This window comes from Monodon monoceros, unplaced genomic scaffold (genome assembly GCF_005190385.1).
Source record: "Monodon monoceros isolate NGI ecotype Baffin Bay Population unplaced genomic scaffold, NGI_Narwhal_1 Super_Scaffold_3, whole genome shotgun sequence".
Lineage (NCBI taxonomy): Eukaryota > Metazoa > Chordata > Mammalia > Artiodactyla > Monodontidae > Monodon > Monodon monoceros.
Window position 1 is genome coordinate 55,556,964 of NW_021703780.1, and position 23,006 is coordinate 55,579,969.

At 38.2% G+C, this 23,006-nt stretch overlaps 1 protein-coding gene across 2 annotated transcripts in view; it reads left to right on the forward strand.

Annotated features, from left to right (window-relative positions):
* Positions 1-23,006, forward strand: part of OXSR1 (oxidative stress responsive kinase 1) — a 100,866-nt gene that overhangs the window by 10,382 nt on the left and 67,478 nt on the right. For both annotated transcript variants that reach the window (XM_029244176.1, XM_029244175.1), the window contains exons 2-3: positions 6,111-6,223; positions 13,133-13,241. In XM_029244176.1, the coding sequence (XP_029100009.1) occupies positions 6,111-6,223; positions 13,133-13,241 (222 nt within the window). The remainder of the gene's footprint in view (positions 1-6,110; positions 6,224-13,132; positions 13,242-23,006) is intronic.

Consider the following 23,006-nt stretch of genomic DNA (forward strand, 5'->3'; position numbering starts at 1 on the left):
TGGGCTCTAGGTGCATGGGCTTCAGTAGTTGTGGCACTCGGGCTCAGTAGTTGTGGCACTTGGGCTCAGTAGTTGTGGCTCACGAGCTCTAGAGCGCAGGCTCAGTAGTTGTGGTGCATGGGCTTAGTTGCTCCGTGGCATGTGGGGTCTTCCGAACCAGGGATCGAACCCGTGTCCCCTGCATTGGCAGGTGGATTCTTAACCACTGCGCCACGAGGGAAGTCCCTGAAATTACTTTCTATTTGGGAAGAAAATGAGAAAATGGAGAGGAAGGAAGAAAGAATTTAATGATTGTACATTTTTTCTTTTTTATTGTTTACATTTCATCTCTATCCAAGGCTGTATGTACAGGAGAACCCATGATTAAAACATTGAAAAAAACTACAGTTTAAGTGGTATGGCTAGGGATGGGGAGTTGGTGAGGATAATTTATCCTCATGTGTTTTGGTAAAGATTCAAGTACTTTAGAAGCGTAATAAACCTACCTTATATCAAATACTTGAGGAGACACAGCTATGTCTTTTAATAGTTTAAATGTCTAATAGGAAGATAATAGGTAAATAAATGAAAAATAATGACATTTATTGAGGATTGCCATTTCCAAGCACGTAATCAGGGAACCAAGACTTACCCTGCTAATGGTGGCAGAGTTTGTTTGAATCTAAGTGTGTTTTCCATGGAGCTTCCTGAAGTTAGGTGAGTTTTGACTTGGGCTTTAAAAGGAGGGGGAGGTATGGATTAATATGTAGAAAGCAAGCAAGGTGAATGGTTTGCACAGAGGAATGGAGATGGAGAAAACTAAATTGCATCCAGGGTATGGAAAATAAGTTAAAGCGTTGAGTTATCAAGAAGTACAGTATTGGGACTTCCCTGGTGGTGCAGTGGTCAGGAATCCGCCTGCCAGTGCCGGGGACACGGGTTCGAGCCCTGGTCGGGGAGGATCCCACATGCTGCAGAGCAGGTAGGCCTGTGCACCACAACTACTGAGCCTGTGCTCTAGAGCCCACGAGCCACAACTACTGAGGCTGTGAGCCACAGCTACTAAAGCCCACATGCCTAGAGCCCATGCTTCACAACAAGAGAAGCCACCGCAATGAGAAGCCCGCGCACCACAACAAAGAGTAGCCCCCACTCGCTGCAACTAGAGAAAGCCCGTGCGCAGCAGTGAAGACCCAATGCAGCCATAAATAAATAAATGAAATTAAAAAAAAAGAAAGTACAGTATCAAGTAGTGGCTGTGGTTTAGTGATCTGAGGAGTGATATAGTGCAAATGGACCTTGAAGATTATTTTATTAAGGGTAATAGATGGATTGAAGCCTAGGCTTTTTTTTTTCTTTTTTTTTAAGCAATCTACGGAACTTAGAGCTTACTATCTGTATGTGTACTGTACTCATTTGTGTGCATGTGTGTATGGTTCTGTGCAGTTTTATTACACGTGTACCTTTGTGTAACTACCACTAACTAAATTCAAGACACAGAACTGTATTCCACCACAAAGTCCCTCTGGCTACCCCTTTGTAGCCCTCCTAACCTGTCTACTCACATCCCTAATCCCTGACAACCACTAATCTGTTCTCTGTTGCTGTTATTTTTGTTATTTCAGGAGTGTTGTATATTATATAAATGGAGTCATAAAATATGTAACTTTCTGAGATTGGCTTTTTTCATTCAGCATAGTGCCCTTGAGGTTCAATTGTGCATATCAATAGTTTGTTCATTTTTATTGCTGAGTAATATTTGTCTGTGTGGACATACCATATGTTTAACCATTCACCTGTTAAAGGATATTTGGGTAGTTTCCAGTTTTTAGCTATTATGAATAAAGCTGCTGTGAATATTCATGTACAAGTTTCTGTGTGAACAGAAACTTGTATATGAATTTTTAATTTCTCTCAGAAAAATTTTAATTTTTAATTTTAATTTCTCTCAGATAAATACCCAGTCATACAAATGCTGAGTTGTACAAGTTCATTTTTAGTTTTAAAAGAAATGGCCTAACTATTTTCCAGAGTGGCTATACCGTATTTTATATTTCTGCCTACATTGTATGAGTGATCCAGTTTAACCATATCCTCACCAGCATTTGTGTTATCACTTAAAACAATTTATTTTAGCCATTCTAGTAGGTTATTCCATTGCTGTTGAATTGCTTTTGTACCTTTGTCAAAAATCACTGTGGGGGGCTTCCCTGGAGGCACAGTGGTTGAGAGTCCGCCTGCCGATGCAGGGGACACGGGTTCGTGCCCCGGTCTGGGAAGATCCCACATGCTGCGGAGCGGCTGGGCCCGTGAGCCATGGCCGCTGAGCCTGCGCGTCCGGAGCCTGTGCTCCGCAACGGGAGAGGCCACAACAGTGAGAGGCCCACGTACCACACATACACACACAAAAATCACTGTGGCACATTTGTGTGAATCTATTTCTGGTTTCTCTGTTCTGTTTTGTGTGTGTGTGTGTATGTGTGTATGTCTGTCCCTCTGTCTATACCACACTGTCTTGATTACTGTAACTATATAAGTCTTTAAATTGGATGGTATGAATCCTTCAACTTTGTTCTTTTTTTAAAAAATTATTTTTATTTATTTTATTTTTGACTGCATTGGGTCTTTCTGGTGCACAGGCTTCTCATTGTGGTGGCTTCTCTTGTGGAGCAGGGGCTCTAGGTACACAGGCTTCAGTAGTTGTGGCTCGAGGGCTCTAGAGCGCAGGCTCAGTAGTTGTGGCACACAGGCTTAGTTGCTCTGCGCCGTGTGGGATCTTCCTGGACCAGGGCTCAAACCCGTGTTCCCTGCATTGGCAGGCAGATTCTTAACCACTGCACCACCAGGGAAGCCCTGTTCATCTTCTTTACTATGGTGTTGATTATTCTAGGGCCTTCCCTTTTCATATAAACTTTAGAGTAAGCTTGTCTACGTGTACAGAATACTTTGCCAGGAGTGTGATAGGAATTGCCTTAAACCTATATGGAGTCAATTTGGGGAGTATTGACATCTTTACTGCATTGATTTTTCGAATCCATGAACATAGTAAGTCTCCAGTTATTTAGGTCTTTTTTGTTTTCTTTGTTTGGTATTTTGTAATTTTCAGCATATAGATCCTGTTCATATTTTATTGGATTTATACCTAAATGTTTCATTTTGGGGGAGCAATTGTAAATGATACTGTGTTTTAAGATTTTGGTTTCCACTTGATTGTTGTTAGTATATAGAAATGCAGTTGGTTTTTGTGTGTTGACCTTTTATCTTGCAACTTTGCTAAACTCTTTTATTAGTTTTAGAAGCTTTTCTTGTATAGATGGTCATGACATCTACAAACAGGGACAGTTTTATTTCTTCTTTTCCAATCTGGATGCCTTTTATTTCTTTTTCTTGCTTTATTGTGTTGTCTAGGACTTCCAGTGCTATGTTGAATAAAAGTGGTAAGAATGAACATCTTAGCCTTTTTCCCAATCTTAGAGGGAAGGCAGTCTTTCACCAGTATGATGTTAGCTGTAAGGTTTTTTTTTTGTAGATGTTCTTTATGAGGTTGAAGAAGTTCCCCTCTATTCCTAGTTTGCTGAGAGCTTTTTTTATCATGAATGGTGTTGAATTTTTATAAAGTGTTTTTGTGTCAGTGGATATGCTCATATGATTTTTCTTCTTTAGCCTGTTGATACAGTGTATTACATTGATTTTTTTTTTTTAATTGTACCAGCCTTGCATACCTGGAATACATACTACTTGGTTGTGGTGTAGTATCTATTGCTGGATTCAATTGGCTAACATTTTGTTAAGGATTTTGCAGCTAAGTGCATGAGAGGTATTGGTCTGTAGTTATTTTGTTTTGTTTTGTTTTTTCTTGTGATGTCTTTGTTTTGTTTTGGTGTTGGTAATACTGGCTTCATGAAATGAGTTGGAAAGTGCTCCTGCTTCTTCCTTTTTTTCTAAATTGTTGAACTATGAGTTAAAATTGTTTGTAGTATGTAGTATTCCCTTTTTTAAAAAGATCAAGATATGTCACTTAACATAAAACTAACCATTTTTTTAACATCTTTATTGGAGATATAATTGCTTTACAATGTTGTGTTAAAAACTAACCATTTTTTAAGTGTACAGTTTAGTGTTTTTTTAGTATATTCACAGTGTTTTGCATCCATCATCATTGTCTAATTCCAGAGCATTTTCCTCACCCCAGAAAGAAATTGTACCCATTAAGCATTAACCTCCCATTTTCCTCTTCTCCCAGCCCCTGGTAACTACTAATCTGTTTTCTGTGTCTATGGATTTGCCTGTTCTATGGACATTTCATATATATGGAGTCATACAATATGTGGTCTTTTGTGATTGGTTTACTTCGCATAGTATGTTTTCAAGGTTCCTCCCTTGGCTCATGACTCCATTACTCTTACCTCTGCTTTCATTGTCTCATCTTCTCTGACTCTGACCCTCCTTCGTCTCTTTTATAAAGACCCTTGTAATTAAATTGGGCCCACCCAGATAATCCAGGATCATCTTTCCATCCTTAATTTCATAACATGTGCCAAGTCTTTTTGCCATTTATGGTAACATTCACAGGTCTCAAGGATTAGGATGTGGTCACCTTTGGGGGGCGGGTATTATTCTACCTACCACACAGATTTTAGAGCTTTTATTATTATTCCACTTCTCCCTGAAGCTCTGTTCTTTTTTTCAGTCAGTTTTCTCTCTGCTGTTTAGATTGAGTAAAATTATTGATCTTATCCTCAAGTTCACTGAATTTATCCTGTTATCTCTCTTTTTCTATTGAGCTTCTCCAGCAGGTTTTATATTTTGGAAATTATGTGTTTTAGTTGTGTAATGTCCAGTTGGTGCTTTTTTTTTTTTAGTAACTTCTGTTTCCTTATTGAGGCTTTTCTATTTTTTTATTTTGTTTTAAGATAATTCTTAACTGTTTGTTGAAGCACTTTTATGATGGCTGCTTTAAAATTCTTGTCAGATAATTCCAACTAGTAATTCGTCTTGGTGTTTGTATCAGTGTGATTGTCTTTTCTCATTCAAGTGTGTTTTTCCTGGTTCTTGGTGTGACGACGTGATTTTCTTTTTTTAAATCGTGTGATGGACATTTAGGATATTAATGTTAGGAGACTCCTGATCCTATTTAAAATTTCTATTTTAGTAGGCAGTTACTCTACTTAGATTTAATGTGTAAGTCCTGGCCTACTTTTGTGAGCTATGTAATTCTTATGGTAAGTGAGTTTTCAGAGCTCTGGCAGTGTTATTATCTTCTGCTTTATTCTTCTGGCACAGCAGGACTCCTATTTAATCTCTGCAGGTGTTACCTGGGTTGACAGGTGGGTGTGGGTCTGGTTCCCCCCCTTCCGCCCCCCACCCCCTCTGCTGCTGCTCTGGGCAGATTGGCTGGATGTTGCCCAGGTGTGGGGCAGGGACCTAGTTGCCCTGTGGTGCATCTGGCCTGCTGCTGTCTGGGTGTGGGTTGGAGACCCTGCTGATGCTGATGCTGTGGTGGGTTGGGTGGATTGTCCTGGATAACGATTGGGAAATCTGTCTTCTAGGTTGCTACTGAGCTTCCCCTTTCACAGTCCTTTGGCTAGAAAGGATTTTTCTCATTTGTCTGTTTGGCTATCCCTGTTGGTTCCAGGAAGCAGGCTGTTCTGGTGCCCACTCGTGGATATGTGCGAGATAAAAGAAAAACCCAGGGAGCTTACAATAGTGCTTTTCCTCACGTCCTGAGGGTCCTAGCCAGCCCATCTGCTTCTTTCCACCTTTCAGATTGTCTTTATGATTGTTGAATTATTTCTAAGGTATTTAGTTGTATTTAGAGGAGAAGAGCAGGGAAATGTGAGCCTACACCATCATATTCTAGAACTTCTGGAACTCAAGCAACTTTTATTTGTGTGTGTGTGTGTGTGTGTGTGTGTGTGTGCGCGTCTGCTGGTATTTATTGACAATTCTATGAAATGGTCAAGGCTTTTGCTTTTATTGACACCCTACTTTTTAGAGTGTTTCTCTGCATTTTTTGTTGAGCGTAAGAATAAGTTAAGAATTATTCTCTTGTTTAAATTGTGTAGGAATTTTAAATGTCTTGTTTTTATCTACCCCTCTACATATTTACTCACTTGTATATTTATCTTTAGGGAGTGGAGCAACGGCTGTGGTCCAAGCAGCATATTGTGCCCCTAAAAAGGAGAAAGTGGCGATCAAACGGATAAACCTTGAGAAATGTCAAACTAGCATGGATGAACTCCTGGTATGCACTTCTCGTATTTCCTGTATATTCATGTTAGAGTGGGAAATAACTTGAAGTTTTTTGTTTTTTATTTTTTAAAAAGGTTTGTGATTTCTTCATTAATAAGTAATGCTTATTATAAAATTTATAAAGTCCAGGTAAGTAGAAAAAAATTATAGTCCTCTCATTCTGAGATTGACACTTGCTATATGTGCACATTTAAACATCTTTGTATTTTCATAATAATGTAACCATATACTTGTTCTTTCAATTAAAAATTTATCATAGAATTCTTTCTATGTCTATAAATATGAATTAATGTAGCTTTCAATATGTATGTAGTGTTCCGTTGAATACTTTATCTTACCTGCTCTCTAGTATTGGATGATTTTTGTTTCCTCTTTGTTGTTATAAACAATGCTTGCTTACTTCTCACTTTCCTTAAAATAGTATCATGCAATTGTGATTTCTGGGTCAAATGAAATATACTTTAAAAGGCTTTAACCTTCTAGGAACATGGTACCAACCTGCATTCTGACCATTGTTGCAGGATGAGAGGTAGAATGACCCCCCAGCAGCATTGGCTTCTCCAAGGGCTAGGGTCAGGGAGAAGAAAGGGTATCCCAAGGATCCACAGCTGCATGAGATGTTCTGTGGCGTTAAAAGCTAGCCACACAGGGATTGTTTTGTACTTTTATGCTCCATGACACATAGAGTAGTTTTTAAGTATATAGTAAGTGCTCAGCAAGGGAAATGAAATAGTTTTTCCAAATCATTTAATTTTTTAAATCCTCAGTTTCTTTGGTTTAAATTGGAAATAATATCTGCTTCTGCTTTGTGTACCTCATGAGGTTTTTCTTTTTTTAATAAATTTATTTATGGCGTTGGGTCTTCGTTGCTGCGCATGGGCTTTCTCTAGTTGCGGTGGGCGGGGCCTACTCTTTGTTGCGGTGTGCGGGCTTCTCATTGCGGTGGCTTCTCTTGTTGCAGAGCACGGGCTCTAGGCAGGCGGGCTCTAGAGTGCAGGCTCAGTAGTTGTGGCGCACGGGCCTAGTTGCTCCGCGGCATGTGGGGTCTTCCGAACCAGGGATCGAACCCGTGTCCCCTGCATTGGCAGGCGGATTCTTAACCAATGCGCCACCAGGGAAGTCCCTTATGAGGTTTTTCTTGAAGATTGAATGATATAGTACTTGAAAACCATAAACTGCCACACAAATATGAACTAATATTGTTATATTGTTAAGTAATTTCTCTAAGATCATGTACAGCTAATAGTAGAAAGGACAGGAACTAAGACTGGTATGATCTATCAGTCCTGGATTGGGTTTAATTTCTGGTGTAGTCTGTAGTGAGTATTTAGGGAATAATTGGAATAAAGTAAAAGATAATAGAATTATATATTGAACTTTCAGCAGATGAGACAAATGTATTTCTTCAGGAGCTGGTAATGCATAAGCAGAAGCTGAAGAGTTGGGTTGCTGGAGTGATCTAGAGCTGTCTTTGGTGAGAGCACACACACCTGGAAGGAGATGCTGATTGAAACACTATGTGACGAACTTGGATTTACAGATGCCAGCAATACCTTAGAGAACCATTTGGGCATTTGAACTGCAGTGATCATAAAAGAAGTCTAAATTGTAAATTAATTCTTATTGTTAAAGAAAAACAATATTTAAAAAAAATTTTTTTCACATCTTTATTGGAGTATAATTGCTTTACAGTGTTGTGTTTGTTTCTGCTGTACAACAAATTGAATCAGCTATACGTATACATACATCCCCATATCCCCTCCCTCTTCAGCATCCCTCCCAGCCTCCCTATCCCATCCCTCTAAGTCATCACGAAGCATCGAGTTGATCTCCCTGTGCTATGCAGCAGCTTCCCACTAGCTATCTATTTTACATTGGGTAGTGTATATATGTCAGTGCTACTCTCTCACTTCATCCCAGCTTCCCCTTCCCCCCGTGTCCTCAAGTCCATTCTCTATGTCTGTTTCTTTATTCCTGCCCAGCCACTAGGTTCATGAGTACCGCTTTTTTAGATTCCATATATATGTGTTAGCATATGGTATTTGGAAAACCCTTTTTTTTTCGGTATGCGGGCCTCTCACTGTTGTGGCCTCTCCCGTTGCGGAGCACAGGCTCCGGACGCGCAGGCTCAGCGGCCATGGCTCACGGGCCCAGCCGCTCCGCGGCATGTGGGATCTTCCCGGACCGCGGCACGAACCCATGTCCCCTGCATCGGCAGGCAGACTCTCAACCACTGTGCCACCAGGGAAGCCACATACTAAGCTTTTGATGTTGTGATTTTAAATTTTATTTTCAAAACTGTCTTTATTATTATGCAGAAAGGATGCTCTGGGTTCTCCAGAGAGTACTGATGTAAACCAATTACAGGTGTGTAATGTGTGTGACAGTTATTAGTGAGGACGCAGTATATTGCTCCTTTCTCTTGTTAAAATGTTTTCTCGTCTGATAGCCTTTGCTAAGTGTGATCACAAAGTCGGCTGTCAAATCTTACTACATTTATTTTCTCCAGAGATTTTACTCACAGACTTTTCTCTGAGAAAGGCAACTATGTAATATATTGAGATTTTTCTCTCCTCTGGTAGATGCTAGGACTAGATTCATTGAACAAACATCTGAGGGGACCATTAAGAGGCTTAAAATGTCTTTTCTTCTGCCAAGAGGCTCACAATCTAGTTGAAGGGTTAAGGCTCTTGCCTGCTGTACATGGCAGAGTGTGACAAATGCTTAGGAGAGGTATAAGTACTGTGTTGCAATAAGAGGAAGAAGGGAGCTACCAGTTATGAAAGTGGAGGCCTTTGTGGAGATGTTTGTGTCCTGGGCCACCTGGGCTGGGAAGACTTTGAAGAGGCAGAGATGGAGACCCTGCTGGGCAGGGGTTTAAGATCAGCAAAGAATAGCATATTATATATTACCATTATGAATATATATGATATTATATATTAATATAACTGAAACATTTTTATAAAACAATTTTTTTGAGCATTTCTTTTTTTTTTTTACATCTTTATTGGAGTATAATTGCTTTACAATGGTGTGTTAGTTTCTGCTTTATAACAAAGTGAATCAGTTATACATATACATATGTTCCCATATCTCTTCCCTCTTGCGTCTCCTCCCTCCCACCCTCTGTATCCCACCCCTCCAGGCGCTCACAAAGCACCAAGCTGATCTCCCTGTGCTATGCGGCTGCTTCCCACTAGCTATCTACCTTACGTAAAACAATTCTTAATTATGTGGAATGCACTCTGATTTTCTATCCTATTTTTGTTTGTCTGTTTTTTTTTTAATGTGATCCACTAAATTTATTTCATGACCCATATGAGTTGCATCCCATAGGTTGAAGAACCCAAAGAGATATTGAGACTAAATTCAGGCAGTGACAGTGATAATGGAAAGGAAGACACAAATTCCCCAGACATTTTATAGATGGAAAAATTGTTAGTACTAGAATGAGCACTCTATGAGGGCAGGGACTATTCACTCTGAATGAGTGAATGAATAAATTAACATTACTTGGGGACTGACTGAATAGTGTGAAGTGGAGGAAAGCCACCTACGTTGGAGTAATCAGAAAACCAGGGAGTAATTAGTAGAAATCAAGATGAGTGAGTTTCAAGAAGGAATGAACAGTCCATCATTAAAACATGGCTTCCGGTGGAGAACTGAAAATTCCAGACAAAAGATCTGGTATTAGCAGACAATAAAGGACTTTCAGGAAAGCATTTTCATGAGTAGGGGTGGAATCACTTATGAGTGTTAAGGAAGCTGCTGGGAAATTTGAGTCAGAATGAATATACCACTCTTGCAGAGCACTTAATATGTATATTTTTTCTTTTTGAAAGGAAAGGGAAAAGGATAACTCCAAGGGGAATTAAGAGGAATAGAAGAGAAGAAATGGAATATTTAAGGCCCTTTTAATCTTTAAAATTTATGGCTCTCCTGCTAGCCTCCTTTTTTTTGTTGTGGTTGTTTTTTGTTTGTTTTTATTAATTTTTTTTAGTTGTAGTTGATTTACAGTGTTTCAGGTGTACAGCAAAGTGATTGAGTTATACATACATATATATATATATATATGTATGTATATGTATACTTTTTCAGGTTCTTTTCCATTATGGGTTATTACAGAATATTGAATATAGGTCCCTGTGCTATACAGTAGGTCTTTATTGTTTATCTGTTTTATATATAGTAGTGTGTATCTGTTGATCTCAAATTCCCAATTTGTCCCCCCGCCATAGTCTCCTTTTAGAAAACCCTTTGTAGTACTCTTTTTTCCAGGATTAAGCTCAAAACCTTTTGCTTAACATTTAAGACCTTGGACCATTTGACCCCAGCTCTTTGCATTGTCACTCCCCTATGTGATTTCTGTCTCTTTCACCTCTCCTGTCCAGTTAGTCACCAAGTCCTATTGTTTATACCTCTTTAGTATCATCTCTTGACTCTTCCCTTTCTTTTCATTCATATTACCACTTATTTTTTTTAACTTTTTATTTTGTGATAGTCTCAACCTTACAGAAGAGCTGCTAAAGCAGCATAGAAAGTTCCCATATGCTGTTCACCCAACATCTCCTAAGAGTAACATAACCATAGTACAGTAATCTAAACTGAGAAATTAGCTGTTTATCGTTTTTCAGGCCATTATCATCTCACCCAGCTCATGGCAACAACCTTGAACAGAGTCTTTCCCTTTAGTCTTGCCTTCTCTCTTTTATTTTCTACATTACAGCCAGAGTGATTTTTATGAAAAAATAAATATAGTTAAACCTTTGATGCCTTTCCATTGCTGTTAGGATGAAGCCTAAATTATTGAACACAGTTACAAGCTCCTTTATGATACGGTCCCAGGTAATTAAACAATCAAAACCCCTAAAAACATATTTATCTTTTCTATTTCAGTGTCAGTGTAGTAAAACTTCTTATAGGAAGCTTTCCCTGATTGTCACTCCTAATTTTTGGTAATTCACCTCTCCGATGAAATCATGTAGTATTTAGTACTTCTCCTATCATACTTTCTTCATCTGTGTTATTAATTAGTATTTGTCTGACTTCTTCATCAGACTGTAAGTTTCATGAGGGTTCACCATTGTGGTCAAGCACCTAGGACTGTGCCTGGCACAGAGTAGGCATTTGGTAAATTTCTGTTGAAAGCATGAACTACTTAACCTTAGACAGGTTTACTCCTGTGTCCTAAAATCTGTCTTGCTTATTTCATCCTTTTTTTGTAATTTTATGTGCTTTGCACCTTGTACTGCTATAACATTCCACATCCTGCAGAACTAAACGTAGTTCCCACCTTCTCTGTGAAGACTTCTTGCCTGCCTTAACTGTTCTTTCCTCTGGATTCTTGTAACATTTACTATCTTTACTGCTCATTTGGCACATATATGCTGTTCTCTTTATATTCCCTCTTATATGTACATATCTTATCTCTTCAAATCCTGTATAACTATGTCAATAGGCAGGTGTTTACTTTAGTTCTTCTTCCTTATCCTTCATATTTACTTACCTTTTAGTATGGAAGACTGTGCTAGTAACTTAGTGGGTAGCAAAAATGCACACAACAAAGTCCTTGCCGTAAAAGAATTTACATTGAAGTAGAGAAAATGAAAATGGAAAAACTAGTGTTTATTGAACACTTCTTATGAATCAGGGATTATGGGCAACTTTTACACAATTGATCTTACTGAACAAATACCAAGGGCATAGGGCAAGTATTAATACATCAGTAGTAAAAAGCTATATAAAATGCTATAGGATTTTATTCATTCAGCAAATATTTATTGAGGGTATACTGTGTGCCAGGCACAATAAGGGCCAGTATACAGAATCTGACCTCTCATTGAGCTACAGTTTTGTGAGGGATGCAGAAAAATAAATAGGCAATTATAGCATCGTATGATAATTCCCACCATGTGTATGAGTCCACTTTTAAGTACTTAACCTTCTTGGAGTTGTCAGTCTAGCAGGGAAGGACAGACAAATAAGCATCCAATGTACTATCCAGTACATATGTGCTGTGATGTAAGGAGATATGCACAGAGCTTGGAAGCCAAGAGAAGGGACACCTAACTAACTCAACCTGGGAAGTTGGGAGGAAGTGGTATTTTGGCTGAGATCAGAAGGAAGAATTGGTGTTTTCAGCTGGGTGAAAATGAGGGAAGTGTATTTGAGGCAGAGGGAACAACAGGGTTAAATGCCCATGGTTAGAAGAAGCATGGCTCACTTGAAGTTACTTTGGCTGGATCATAGGACAGGGGTATTTTGGGGGTAGGGGTCAGTGAAGGTAGTAGGAATGATGGAGAGGTAAGCAGGGCCCTGATCACACAGGGCTTTTATAAGGCATTTAATCACACCAAATCTAATTTAAATTCATAAATTCGAATGAGATAGTATAAGCTGAGACTTTGGGCTCAGGTGTCTACTTTGGATTTAGTTTATGGCCTCTTTAAATTGGGAACCGTTAATCATTTCACAAAAATGAGGTGAAACAATGTTTTGGAGAAGAAAGACAAACCAACCAACCACCCTTTGTTTATTAGTATTGATAATTATCCTCTGTGACTGTAAAACCTGATTTCCCAAGATGGTTCTTTAAGGGCACCTGGAAGTAAAAATATGTGTCCCAGTGGAGGCCTCTGTGGTGCTGTGGCAGGGTGTGATAAATAGTGCATGTTTTTGGTTTCAGAGATCGCTAGTTTAACGAGTGAAAGGAGTAAGAGTCAGAATGGACTGAGGGAAACCAAGCGGTTTTTTTGGTTTATCCATTCTTGCAGAGGTCAGGCATGAAAATCCCAGAAAGGTTGTGACATAGTCTTTGGAATTCCCAGATCTGGATTCAGTAACTTCTAGTGTTGTTTTAGCCTTGCATATAATGAATTACCATGTTTTCTCTTCTTTGTAGAAAGAAATTCAAGCCATGAGTCAGTGCCATCATCCTAATATTGTGTCTTACTACACGTCTTTCGTGGTAAAAGATGAGCTGTGGCTAGTCATGAAGCTACTAAGTGGAGGTGAGTAGAGTACAATGAAATGTCAACTTCCATGGTTTGGAAAATTTATACAAATGTTTTTCTTGTTTTGGTTTTCATGGACATTTACATTTGAGGAGATACTGAGAATAAAGTATCTAATGATAATAGTGCACAAGCTGAGACAAGTTTCACATGTTGCATTTGTTCGTCATGCCTCTTCAATTACTCTTAATCTAGGATGGTTCCCTCCTACTTCCTCTCTTCCATGAGGCAGACTTACTGAAGGGTCTGGTCTGAAGGGTCTATCTTGTCCCACATTTTTTTTTTAACATCTTTATTGTAGTATAATTGCTTTATATTGTTGTATTAGTTGCTGCTGTATAACAAAGTGAAGCAGCTATATGTGTACATATATCCCCATATCCCCTCCCTCTTGCGTCTCCCTCCCACACTCCTTATCCCGCCCCTCTAGGTGGTCACAAAGCACCGAGCTGATCTCCCTGTGCTATGTGGCTGCTTCTCACTAGCTATCTCTTTTACATTTGGTAGTGTATTTATGTCAATGCCACTCTCTCACTTCGTCCCAGCTTACCTTTCCCCCTCCTTGTGTCCTTAAGTCCACTCTCTGTGTCTGTGTCTTTATTCCTGTCCTGGCCTTAGGTTCTTCAGAACGAGTTGTTTTTTTCTTAGATTCCATATATATGTGTTAGCATACGGTATTTGTTTTTCTCTTTCTGACTGACTTCACTTTGTGTGACAGATTCTGGGTCCATCCACCTCACTACAAATACCTCAATTTCGTCTCTTTTTATGGCTGGGTAATATGTCATTGTATATATGTGCCACATCTTCTTTATCCATTCATCTGTCGATGGACACTTAGGTTGCTTCCATGTCCTGGTTAGTGTAAATAGAGCTGCAATGAACATTGTGGTACATGACTCTTTTTGAGTTATGGTTTTCTCAGAGTATATGCCCAGTAGTGGTATTACTGGGTCATATGGTAGTTCTGTTTTTAGTTTTTTAAGGAACCTCCATGCTGTTCTCCATAGTGGCTGTATCAATTTACATTCCCACCAACAGTGTAGGAGGGTTCCCTTTTCTCCATACCCTCTCCAGCATTTGTTGTTTGCAGATTTTTTGATGATGGCCATTCTGACCGGTGTGAGATGATACCTCATTGTAGTTTTGATTTGCATTTCTCTAATGATTAGTGATGTTGAGCATCCTTTCATGTGTTTATTGGCAATCTGTATATCTTATTTGGAGAAATGTCTATTTAGGTCTTCTGCCCAATTTTGGATTGAGTTGTTTGTTTTCTTGATATTGAGCTGCATGAGCTGCTTGTATATTTTGGAGATTAATCCTTTGTAAGTTACTTCGTTTGCAAATATTTTCTCCCATTCTGAGGGTTGTCTTTTTGTCTTGTTTATGGTTTCCTTTGCTGTGCAAAAGCTTTTGAGTTTCATTAGGTCCCATTTGTTTATTTTTGTTTTATTTCCATTTCTCTAGGAGATGGGTCAAAAAGGATCTTGCTGTGATTTATGTCATAGAGTGTTCTGCCTATGTTTTCCTCTAAGAGTTTTATAGTGTCTGACCTTACATTTAGGTCTTTAATCCATTTTGAGTTTATTTTTGTGTATGGTGTTAAGGAGCATTATAATTTCATTCTTTTACATGAAGCCGTCCAGTTTTCCCAGCACCACTTATCAAAGAGGCAGTCTTTTCTCCATTGTATATTCTTGCCTCCTTTATCAAAGATAAGGTGACCATATGTGCGTGGGTTTATCTCTGGGCTTTCTATCCTGTCCCATTGATCCATATTGCTGTTTTTGTGCCAGTACCATACTGCCTTGATTACTGTAGCTTTGTAGTATAGTCTGAAGACTGGAAGCCTGATTCCTCCAGCTCTGTTTTTCTTTCTCAAGATTGCTTTAGCTATTTGGGGTCTTTTTTGTTTCCATACAAATTGTGAAATTTTTTTGTTCTAGTTCTGTGAAAAATGCCAGTGGTAGTTTCATAGGGATTGTGTTGAACCTGTAGATTGCTTTGGGTAGTATAGTCATTTTCACAATGTTGATTCTTCCAATCCAGGAACATGGTGTATCTTTCCATCTGTTTGTATCTTCTTTAACTTCTTTCATCAGTGTCTTATAGTTTTCTGCATACAGGTCTTTTGTCTCCTTAGGTAGGTTTATTCCTAGGTATTTTATTCTTTTTGTTGCAGTGATAAATGGGAGTGTTTCCTTAATTTCCCTTGCAGATTTTTCATCATTAGTGTATAGGAATGCAAGATATTTCTGTGCATTAATTTTGTAACCTGCTACTTTACTAAATTCATTGATTAGCTCTAGTAGTTTTCTGGTAGCAGCTTTAGGATTCTCTATGTACAGTATCATGTCATCTGCAAACAGTGACAGTTTTACTTCTTCTTTTCCAATTTGGGTTCCTTTTATTTCTTTTTCTTCTTTGAGTGCTGTGGCTAAAACTTCCAAAACCATGTTGAATAAGAGTGGTGAGAGTGGGCAACCTTGTCTTGTTCCTGATCTTAGTGGAAATGGTTTCAGTTTTTCACCATTGAGAACAATGTTCACTGTGGGTTTGTCATATATGGCCTTTATTATGTTGAGGTAAATTCCCTCTATGCCTACTTTCTGGAGGGTTTTTATCATAAATGTGTGTTGAGTTTTGTCAAAAGCTTTTTTCTGCATCTATTGAGATTATCATATGGTTTTTATCCTTCAGTTTGTTAATATGGTGTATCACATTGATTGATTTGCATATATTGAAGAATCCTTGCATTCCTGGGATAAACCCCACTTGATCAGGGTGTATGATCCTTTTAATGTGCTGTTGGATTCTGTTTGCTAGTATTTTGTTGAGGATTTTTGCAACTATGTTCATCAGTGATATTGGCCTATAGTTTTCTTTTTTTGTGACATCTTTGTCTGGTTTTGGTGTCAGGGTGATGGTAGAATGAGTTTGGGAGTGTTCCTCCCTCTGCTATATTTTGGAAGAGTTTGAGAAGGATAAGTGTTAGCTCTTCTCTGAATGTTTGATAGAATTTGCCTGTGAAGCCATCTGATCCTGGGCTTTTGTTTGTTGGAAGATTTTTAATCACAGTTCCAATTTCAGTGCTTATGATTGGTCTGTTTATATTTTCTATTTCTTCCTGGTTCAGTCTCGGAAGGTTGTGCTTTTCTAAGAATTTGTCCATTTCTTCCAGGTTGTCCATTTTATTGGCATACAGTTGCTTGTAGTAATCTCTCATGATCCTTTGTATTGCTGCAGTGTCAGTTGTTACTTCTCCTTTTTCATTTCTAATTCTGTTGATTTGAGTCTTCTCCCTTTTTTTCTTGATGAGTCTGGCTAATGGTTTATCAATTTTGTTTATCTTCTTAAAGAACCAGCTTTTAGTTTTATTGATCTTTGCTATCGTTTCTTTCATTTCTTTTTCATTTATTTCTGATCTGATCTTCATGATTTCTTTCCTTCTGCTAACTTTGGGGTTTTTTTGTTCTTCTTTCTCTAGTTGCTTTAGATGTAAGGTTAGGTTGTTCATTTGAGATTTTTCTTGTTTCTTGAGGTAGGATTGTATTGCTGTAAACTTCCCTCTTAGAACTGCTTTTGCTACATCCCATAGGTTTTGGGTTGTCATGTTTTCCTTGTCATTTGTTTTTAGGTATGTTTTGATTTCCTCTTTGATTTCTTCATTGATCTCTTGGTTATTTAGTAGCATAATTTTTAGCCTCATGTGTTTGTATTTTTTACAGTTTTTTTCCTGTAATTGATATCTAGTCTCATAGCGTTGTGGTCGGAGAAGATACTTGATATGATTTCAGTTTTCTTAAATTTACCAAGGCTTGATTTGTGACCCAAGATATGATCTATCCTGGAGAATGTTCTGTGTGCACTTGAGAAGAAAGTGTAATCTGCTGTTTTTGGATGGAATGTCCTATAAATATCAATTAAATCCATCTTGTTTAATGTGTCATTTAAAGCTTGTGTTTCCTTATTTATTTTCATTTTGGTTGATCTGTCCATTCGTGAAAGTGTGGCGTTGAAGTCCCCTACTATTATTGTGTTACTGTGGATTTCCCCTTTTATGGCTGTTATCATTTGCCTTAAGTATTGAGGTGCTCCTATGTTGGGTGCATAAATATTTACAGTTGTTATATCTTCTTGGATTGATCCCTTGATCATTATGTAGTGTCCTTCTTTGTCTCTTGTAATAGTCTTTATTTTAAAGTCTATTTTGTCTGATATGAGAATTGCTACTCCAGGTTTCTTTTGGTTTCCATTTGCATGGAATATGTTTTTCCATCAACACACTTTCAGTCTGTATGTGTCCCTAGGTCTGAAGTGGGTCTCTCGTAGACAGCATATATACGCGTCTTGTTTTTGTATCCATTCAGCCAGTCTGTGTCTTTTGGTTGGAGCATTTAATCCATTTACAGTTAAGGTAATTATCGATATGTATGTTCCTGTTACCATTTTCTTAATTGTTTTGGGTTTGTTACAGTAGGTCTTTTCCTTCTCTTGTGTTTCCTGCCTAGAGAAGTTCCTTTAGCATTTGTTGTAAAGCAGGTTTGGTGGTGCTGAATTCTGTTAGCTTTTGCTTGTCTGTAAAGGTTTTAATTTCTCCATTGAATCTGAATGAGATCCTTGCTGGATAGAGTAATCTTGGTTGTAGGTTTTTCCCTTTCATCACTTTAAATATATCCTGCCAGTCCCTTCTGGCTTGCAGAGTTTCTGCTGAAAGATCAGCTGTTAACCTTATGAGGATTCCCTTGTATGTTATTTGTTGCTTTTCCCTTGCTGCTTCAATATTTTTTCTTTGTATTTAATTTTTGATATTTTGATTAATATGTGTCTTGGTGTGTTTCTCCTTGGATTTATCCTGTATGGGTTTTCTGCACTTCCTGGACTTGATCAACTATTTCCTTTCCCATATTGGGAAGTTTTCAGCTATAATCTCTTCAAATATTTTCTCAGTCCCTTTCTTTTTCCCTTCTTCTTCTAGGACCCCTATAATTTGAATGTTGGTCCGTTTAATGTTGTCCCAGAGGTCTCTGTGACTTTCCTCAATTCTCTTCATTGTTTTTTCTTTATTCTGCTCTGTGGTAGTTATTTCCACTATTTTATCTTCCAGGTCACTTATCCGTTCTTCTGCCTCAGTTATTCTGCTGTTGATTCCTTCTAGAGAATTTTTAAATTTCATTTATTGTGTTGTTCATCATTGTTTATTTGCTCTTTAGTTCTTCTAGGTCCTTATTAAATGTTTCTTGTATTTTCTCCATTCTATTTCCAAGATTTTAGATCATCTTCACTATCATTACTCTGAATTCTTTTTCAGGTAGACTGTCTATTTCCTCTTCATTTGTTTAGTCTGGTGGGTTTTTACCTTGCTCCTTCATCTGCTGTGTATTTCTCTGTCTTCTCATTTTGCTTAACTTACTGTGTTTGGGGTCTCCTTTTTGCAGCCTACAGGTTTGTAGCTCCCGTTGTTTTTGGTGTCTGCCCCCAGCGGGGATGGTTGGTTCAGTGGGTTGTGTAGGCTTCCTGGTGGAGGGGACTGGTGCCTGTGTTCTGGTGGATGAGGCTGGATCTTGTCTTTCTGGTGGGCAGGTCCAAGTTTGGTGGTGTGTTTTGGGGTGTCTGTGACCTTATTATGATTTTAGGCAGCCTCTCTGCTAATGGGTGGGGTTGTGTTCCTGTCTTGCTAGTTGTTTGGCATGGGGTGTCCAGCACTGGAGCTTGCTGGTCATTGAGTGGAGCTGGGTCTTAGCATTGAGATGGAGATCTCTGGGAGAGCTCTTGCCGATTGATATTATGTGGGGCTGGGAGGTCTCTGGTCAACCAATGTCCTGAACTCGGCTCTCCCACCTCAGAGGCTCAGGCCTGACAGCCAGCCGGACCACCAAGACCCTGTCAGCCACACGACTTTTGGAAGTCTGAGGTCCTCTGCCAGCGTTCAGTAGGTGTTCTGTACGAGTTGTTCCACACATAGATGTAATTTTGATGTATTTGTGGGGAGGAAGGTGACCTCCACGTCTTACTCCTCCTCTATCTTGAAGGTTTCTCTCTTCACACTATTTAGTTTTGAAGTGTTCCATACTCACAGATCAATCAAGGAAAAGCTTGAGGGCAGATTTAGGGAAATCTTCCATTACTCCTGTTGCTAGAGGATCTACATTTCATGTTTTTTCCTTTGTGCTTAGTCTAGTTTCACTTGCTCATAGAGTACTGCGTGCAGTGGCCTTCTTCCTGGCAATTCAGACAAGAGTTCCTAGCATGAAATGTATCAGGCTGCACCTGATACTTGAGCTTGGCGGGCTGCGTGCAGAAGCTCTACACATGACACCTTGGCTCAGCGGGGCCATGTGCAGAGATGTTGTGCCTGGCCCTGTGAGCTGGAGCCTTGAGCAGCACTAGCAGCACGCAGCTACTCCACATTCTGGATTTAACTGGTTATTTCTTCCTGGTGATGTTTAACCTGATTTATATTCCTCTGTTTCCTACAAATTAAAACAAGACCCTAAGTGTTGTTTGGACAGAATATTTTGTAGGTGATGCTGTGTACTTCATATTGCATCACATCAGGAAGTAGTATTTACTATCTGGTTTTATCTTTAACGGTGATATTAATTTTGATTGCTTAAGATTATGACAGCCAGGCCTCTCCATGGAAAAGTAAGCTTTATTTCCCTTTGCAGCAAGCAAGTAATCTGTGGGATGATACTTTGGCACTGTGAGTATCCAGTTCCCCAGTCTTTTGTCTAATGATTTTTAGCATCCATTAACAATCCTTGCTTGTCTCAATTAGTTTGTCAGGGGTTGCAGAATGGTAATTTTTCCTATTGCGCCCTTTTTTTTTTTTTTTTTTTTTTTACAGTTATAAACTGGCATTCTTCTCTGTAAAGGAACTTTCCCTTATTAACTGGGGCTTTTTGATTAACCTATACTGTAGTTCCTACTGAAAAGGCAGGATAAATGTGTTTTTTTAAGGACCAATTTTCAGAGTAAAAAGTTAGTTTAATAATCACTGCCAGTGATTTTTTTTTTTTCCTTTTTCCCATTGAGTAATGCTTTCATTTTTTGGAGTATCACTATATAGACTCAAGGATTTTTATATATTCAGTGTCTTTCTCAGCTATACTCTATTCTTTTGATGCTCAGGTTATCCAAAATTTTGTCAATGGGAGTCCCTTCAAGCTTTCTGTTGTGTCCTTTTGACATGAATCCATCAATCTTTGATAACTTCCTTGATTTTTAGTTCAGGATAAAGGTTCACATTTATATTGCTTTTCTCAGAATCAGTGAATATTCTAAGAAGCCCTGATCCTTTTTATGGGGAGTGGTATTTAGAAAGTATAACTTGGATTCTTGGGATGCTCATTGCTGCTACTTTGTCATTGTTTCTAGTTGAAAGAGCTTGGAAATATATTGTAGCATATTAAAAATAAGTCATAATTTGACAGTTCAAGTTTAATATTACAGACGTTTAAAACTTTAAAATTATATTTGAATCTCTTTACTCTTACACAGAAAATCTTGTTTCCCCCATATTAACATAATTAATTACATACTTTATCCTGCACTATTATATTTACAACTATTTCTGCTTTAGTCCTTAGAATAAAGTGTAAGCGTTGCTGATTGCAAACAGTGGACCCTTGGTATGTATAGATTGAAGATTTTGTTATGGTTACTGAAACACCCACGCCATGTAGTAAATTAGACATTTTCTTATGGCATGGATTTGAATGATGTGGCAAGATGGAGAGGACAAGTGAGTGATGGAGCTGCCTGACTTTCCCATCACTGTGTGACTTGTTTGCGTATATATTTTATGTGGAAGCATGATCTTCCATTTTGGATTGTAGGGTTACACAAAAGAGAATCCATGTTTATTTGCCATGTCAACACCATTACTCATTGAGCACCTTACTTACCCTGAGAGCCTTTAAAGGAAAGTCGTAGGCTTTAGAATTAAATTCCAGGTTTTCTACTTAGCAGTTGTGTCACTGGGCAAACTTTTTCAACTCTTTGAACCTATTTTCTTGTCTGTTAAATGGGGATGCCTTTCTGCATTTCAGGGTATTGGGGAGGAGTAAATGAGATGACTATGCAAAGCATCCCCCACTATGCTGACATGTAATAGGTGCGCAAGAAATTTTAATCATTAATAATAATAATCCCTTGTTATTTGATGCTTTTCAGTGTAGCCAGAATCACCTTTTTGTTTCAATCCCATTAGTGACACACTGGAGAAACTGGATTACTTTGTTAAAGGCCCTGTTCATATGATGATTGGAAGCCTTGCTAACACCAACCACCTTTCAAGATGGTGGTCAAGCATGGTTCTTTCAGTATGGACAGATATGGGAATATTAGGTAATATTGTATCTTTCGTTTTTGATCACCTACAGCATAATTTTCTTTATATGTAATTTACAAAAATGTATAATACAGAGTTTTTAATGTTTTGCTAAAAAGCCCTCTGATGAACAGGAATAAGTTGTCTGCTTAATTCTGTTATCCATAGCTGTATGCCAGCCCACCCTTTCTGCTACTCCTAAGCAGAATGCCTTAAAAAAAAATTTTTTTTTAAAGAATCCCCGTTCCTCTCTCAGTGAGTATATGTCCTGATCACAGAAAGGGCAGGATATGTAGCTGAGTGGGATGTCTTTTCAGTGTACCTCTCTGTTCCTCCTGGTCTTAAGTTTCCTGGGATGGTGCCCAATTTTTCTAGCATAGCACTCAGCAGATTTCCTGGTTGATAATTTTCAAATATATTCCAGGCATTAATTCTTTTTATAATTACTTATAATTTTATGAGTCAACTTAATCTTATATCTAAATGTTTACTTTTAAAATATTAAAAATTTTGCATCTTTTTTAAGAAAATGTAATCTTTTGTAGTTATAAAGTAAATACATATTCAAACTGAAGAGATACATTAAGTAATATTTAGAAAACAAAAGATAGAAGTAAGCACAACTTAAAAAAATTTTTTTTAAATAGGAGGAAATTGTCAAGATAGCTCAATTAAAAAGCCTTTCATCAAATGCTTATTGATTACCAATACACTGGTGAATCAAACCATCAGTTCCTTGCTATTATGGGCCTTATAGCTAATAAGTAAAAGTTATAATTAAGTAATTATAAGAGTGTAGAGTGCCATGAAGAAGTATCAGGTATCATGGGAATAAGTACCAGGAGAACCTAACTTTATTGAGGGAGAATGGCTGTGGCAAGATAGACAGAGACTGCCTTTAGGAGGTGATGTGCTTCAGGAGACCTGAAGAGTAGGTAATAATTAGCCAGGTGAAATGGGAGAAGGAATCCAGAGATAGAGGGAACACTGTACTGAGAGTGACTGGAGGCCGGCTAGAGCAGTGTGGTGTGTCCTGGGAACTGATGGGGGATCACAGCTGGAGCAGAGAGAGTGAGAGGAGGGGACTATTGCGAAGCAGGGGCTCCATGTGAATAATTTAAAAATGTAAATAGCCAGAGTTAATAGAAGTCTGTTTAGGCTGCATTCTTCTATATTCACTTCCTCAGCCAAAATATTTAAATCAAAAGCATATTTTTGATGTAGCAACATTGTACTGATATAGAATTTAATAAGCTCATTAAATGTAAAATGAATTGCAACTGGCAGTCTTAATCCCATCGACCAAATGGACAACATGGTCAAAATAAGTTTAAGTGTGTCAATATTATAATTATTTTGTAATGCTCCCTTATGACTATAATATTCTTATCTTTTGTTAATTAAATAATTAGAACTCTGATATT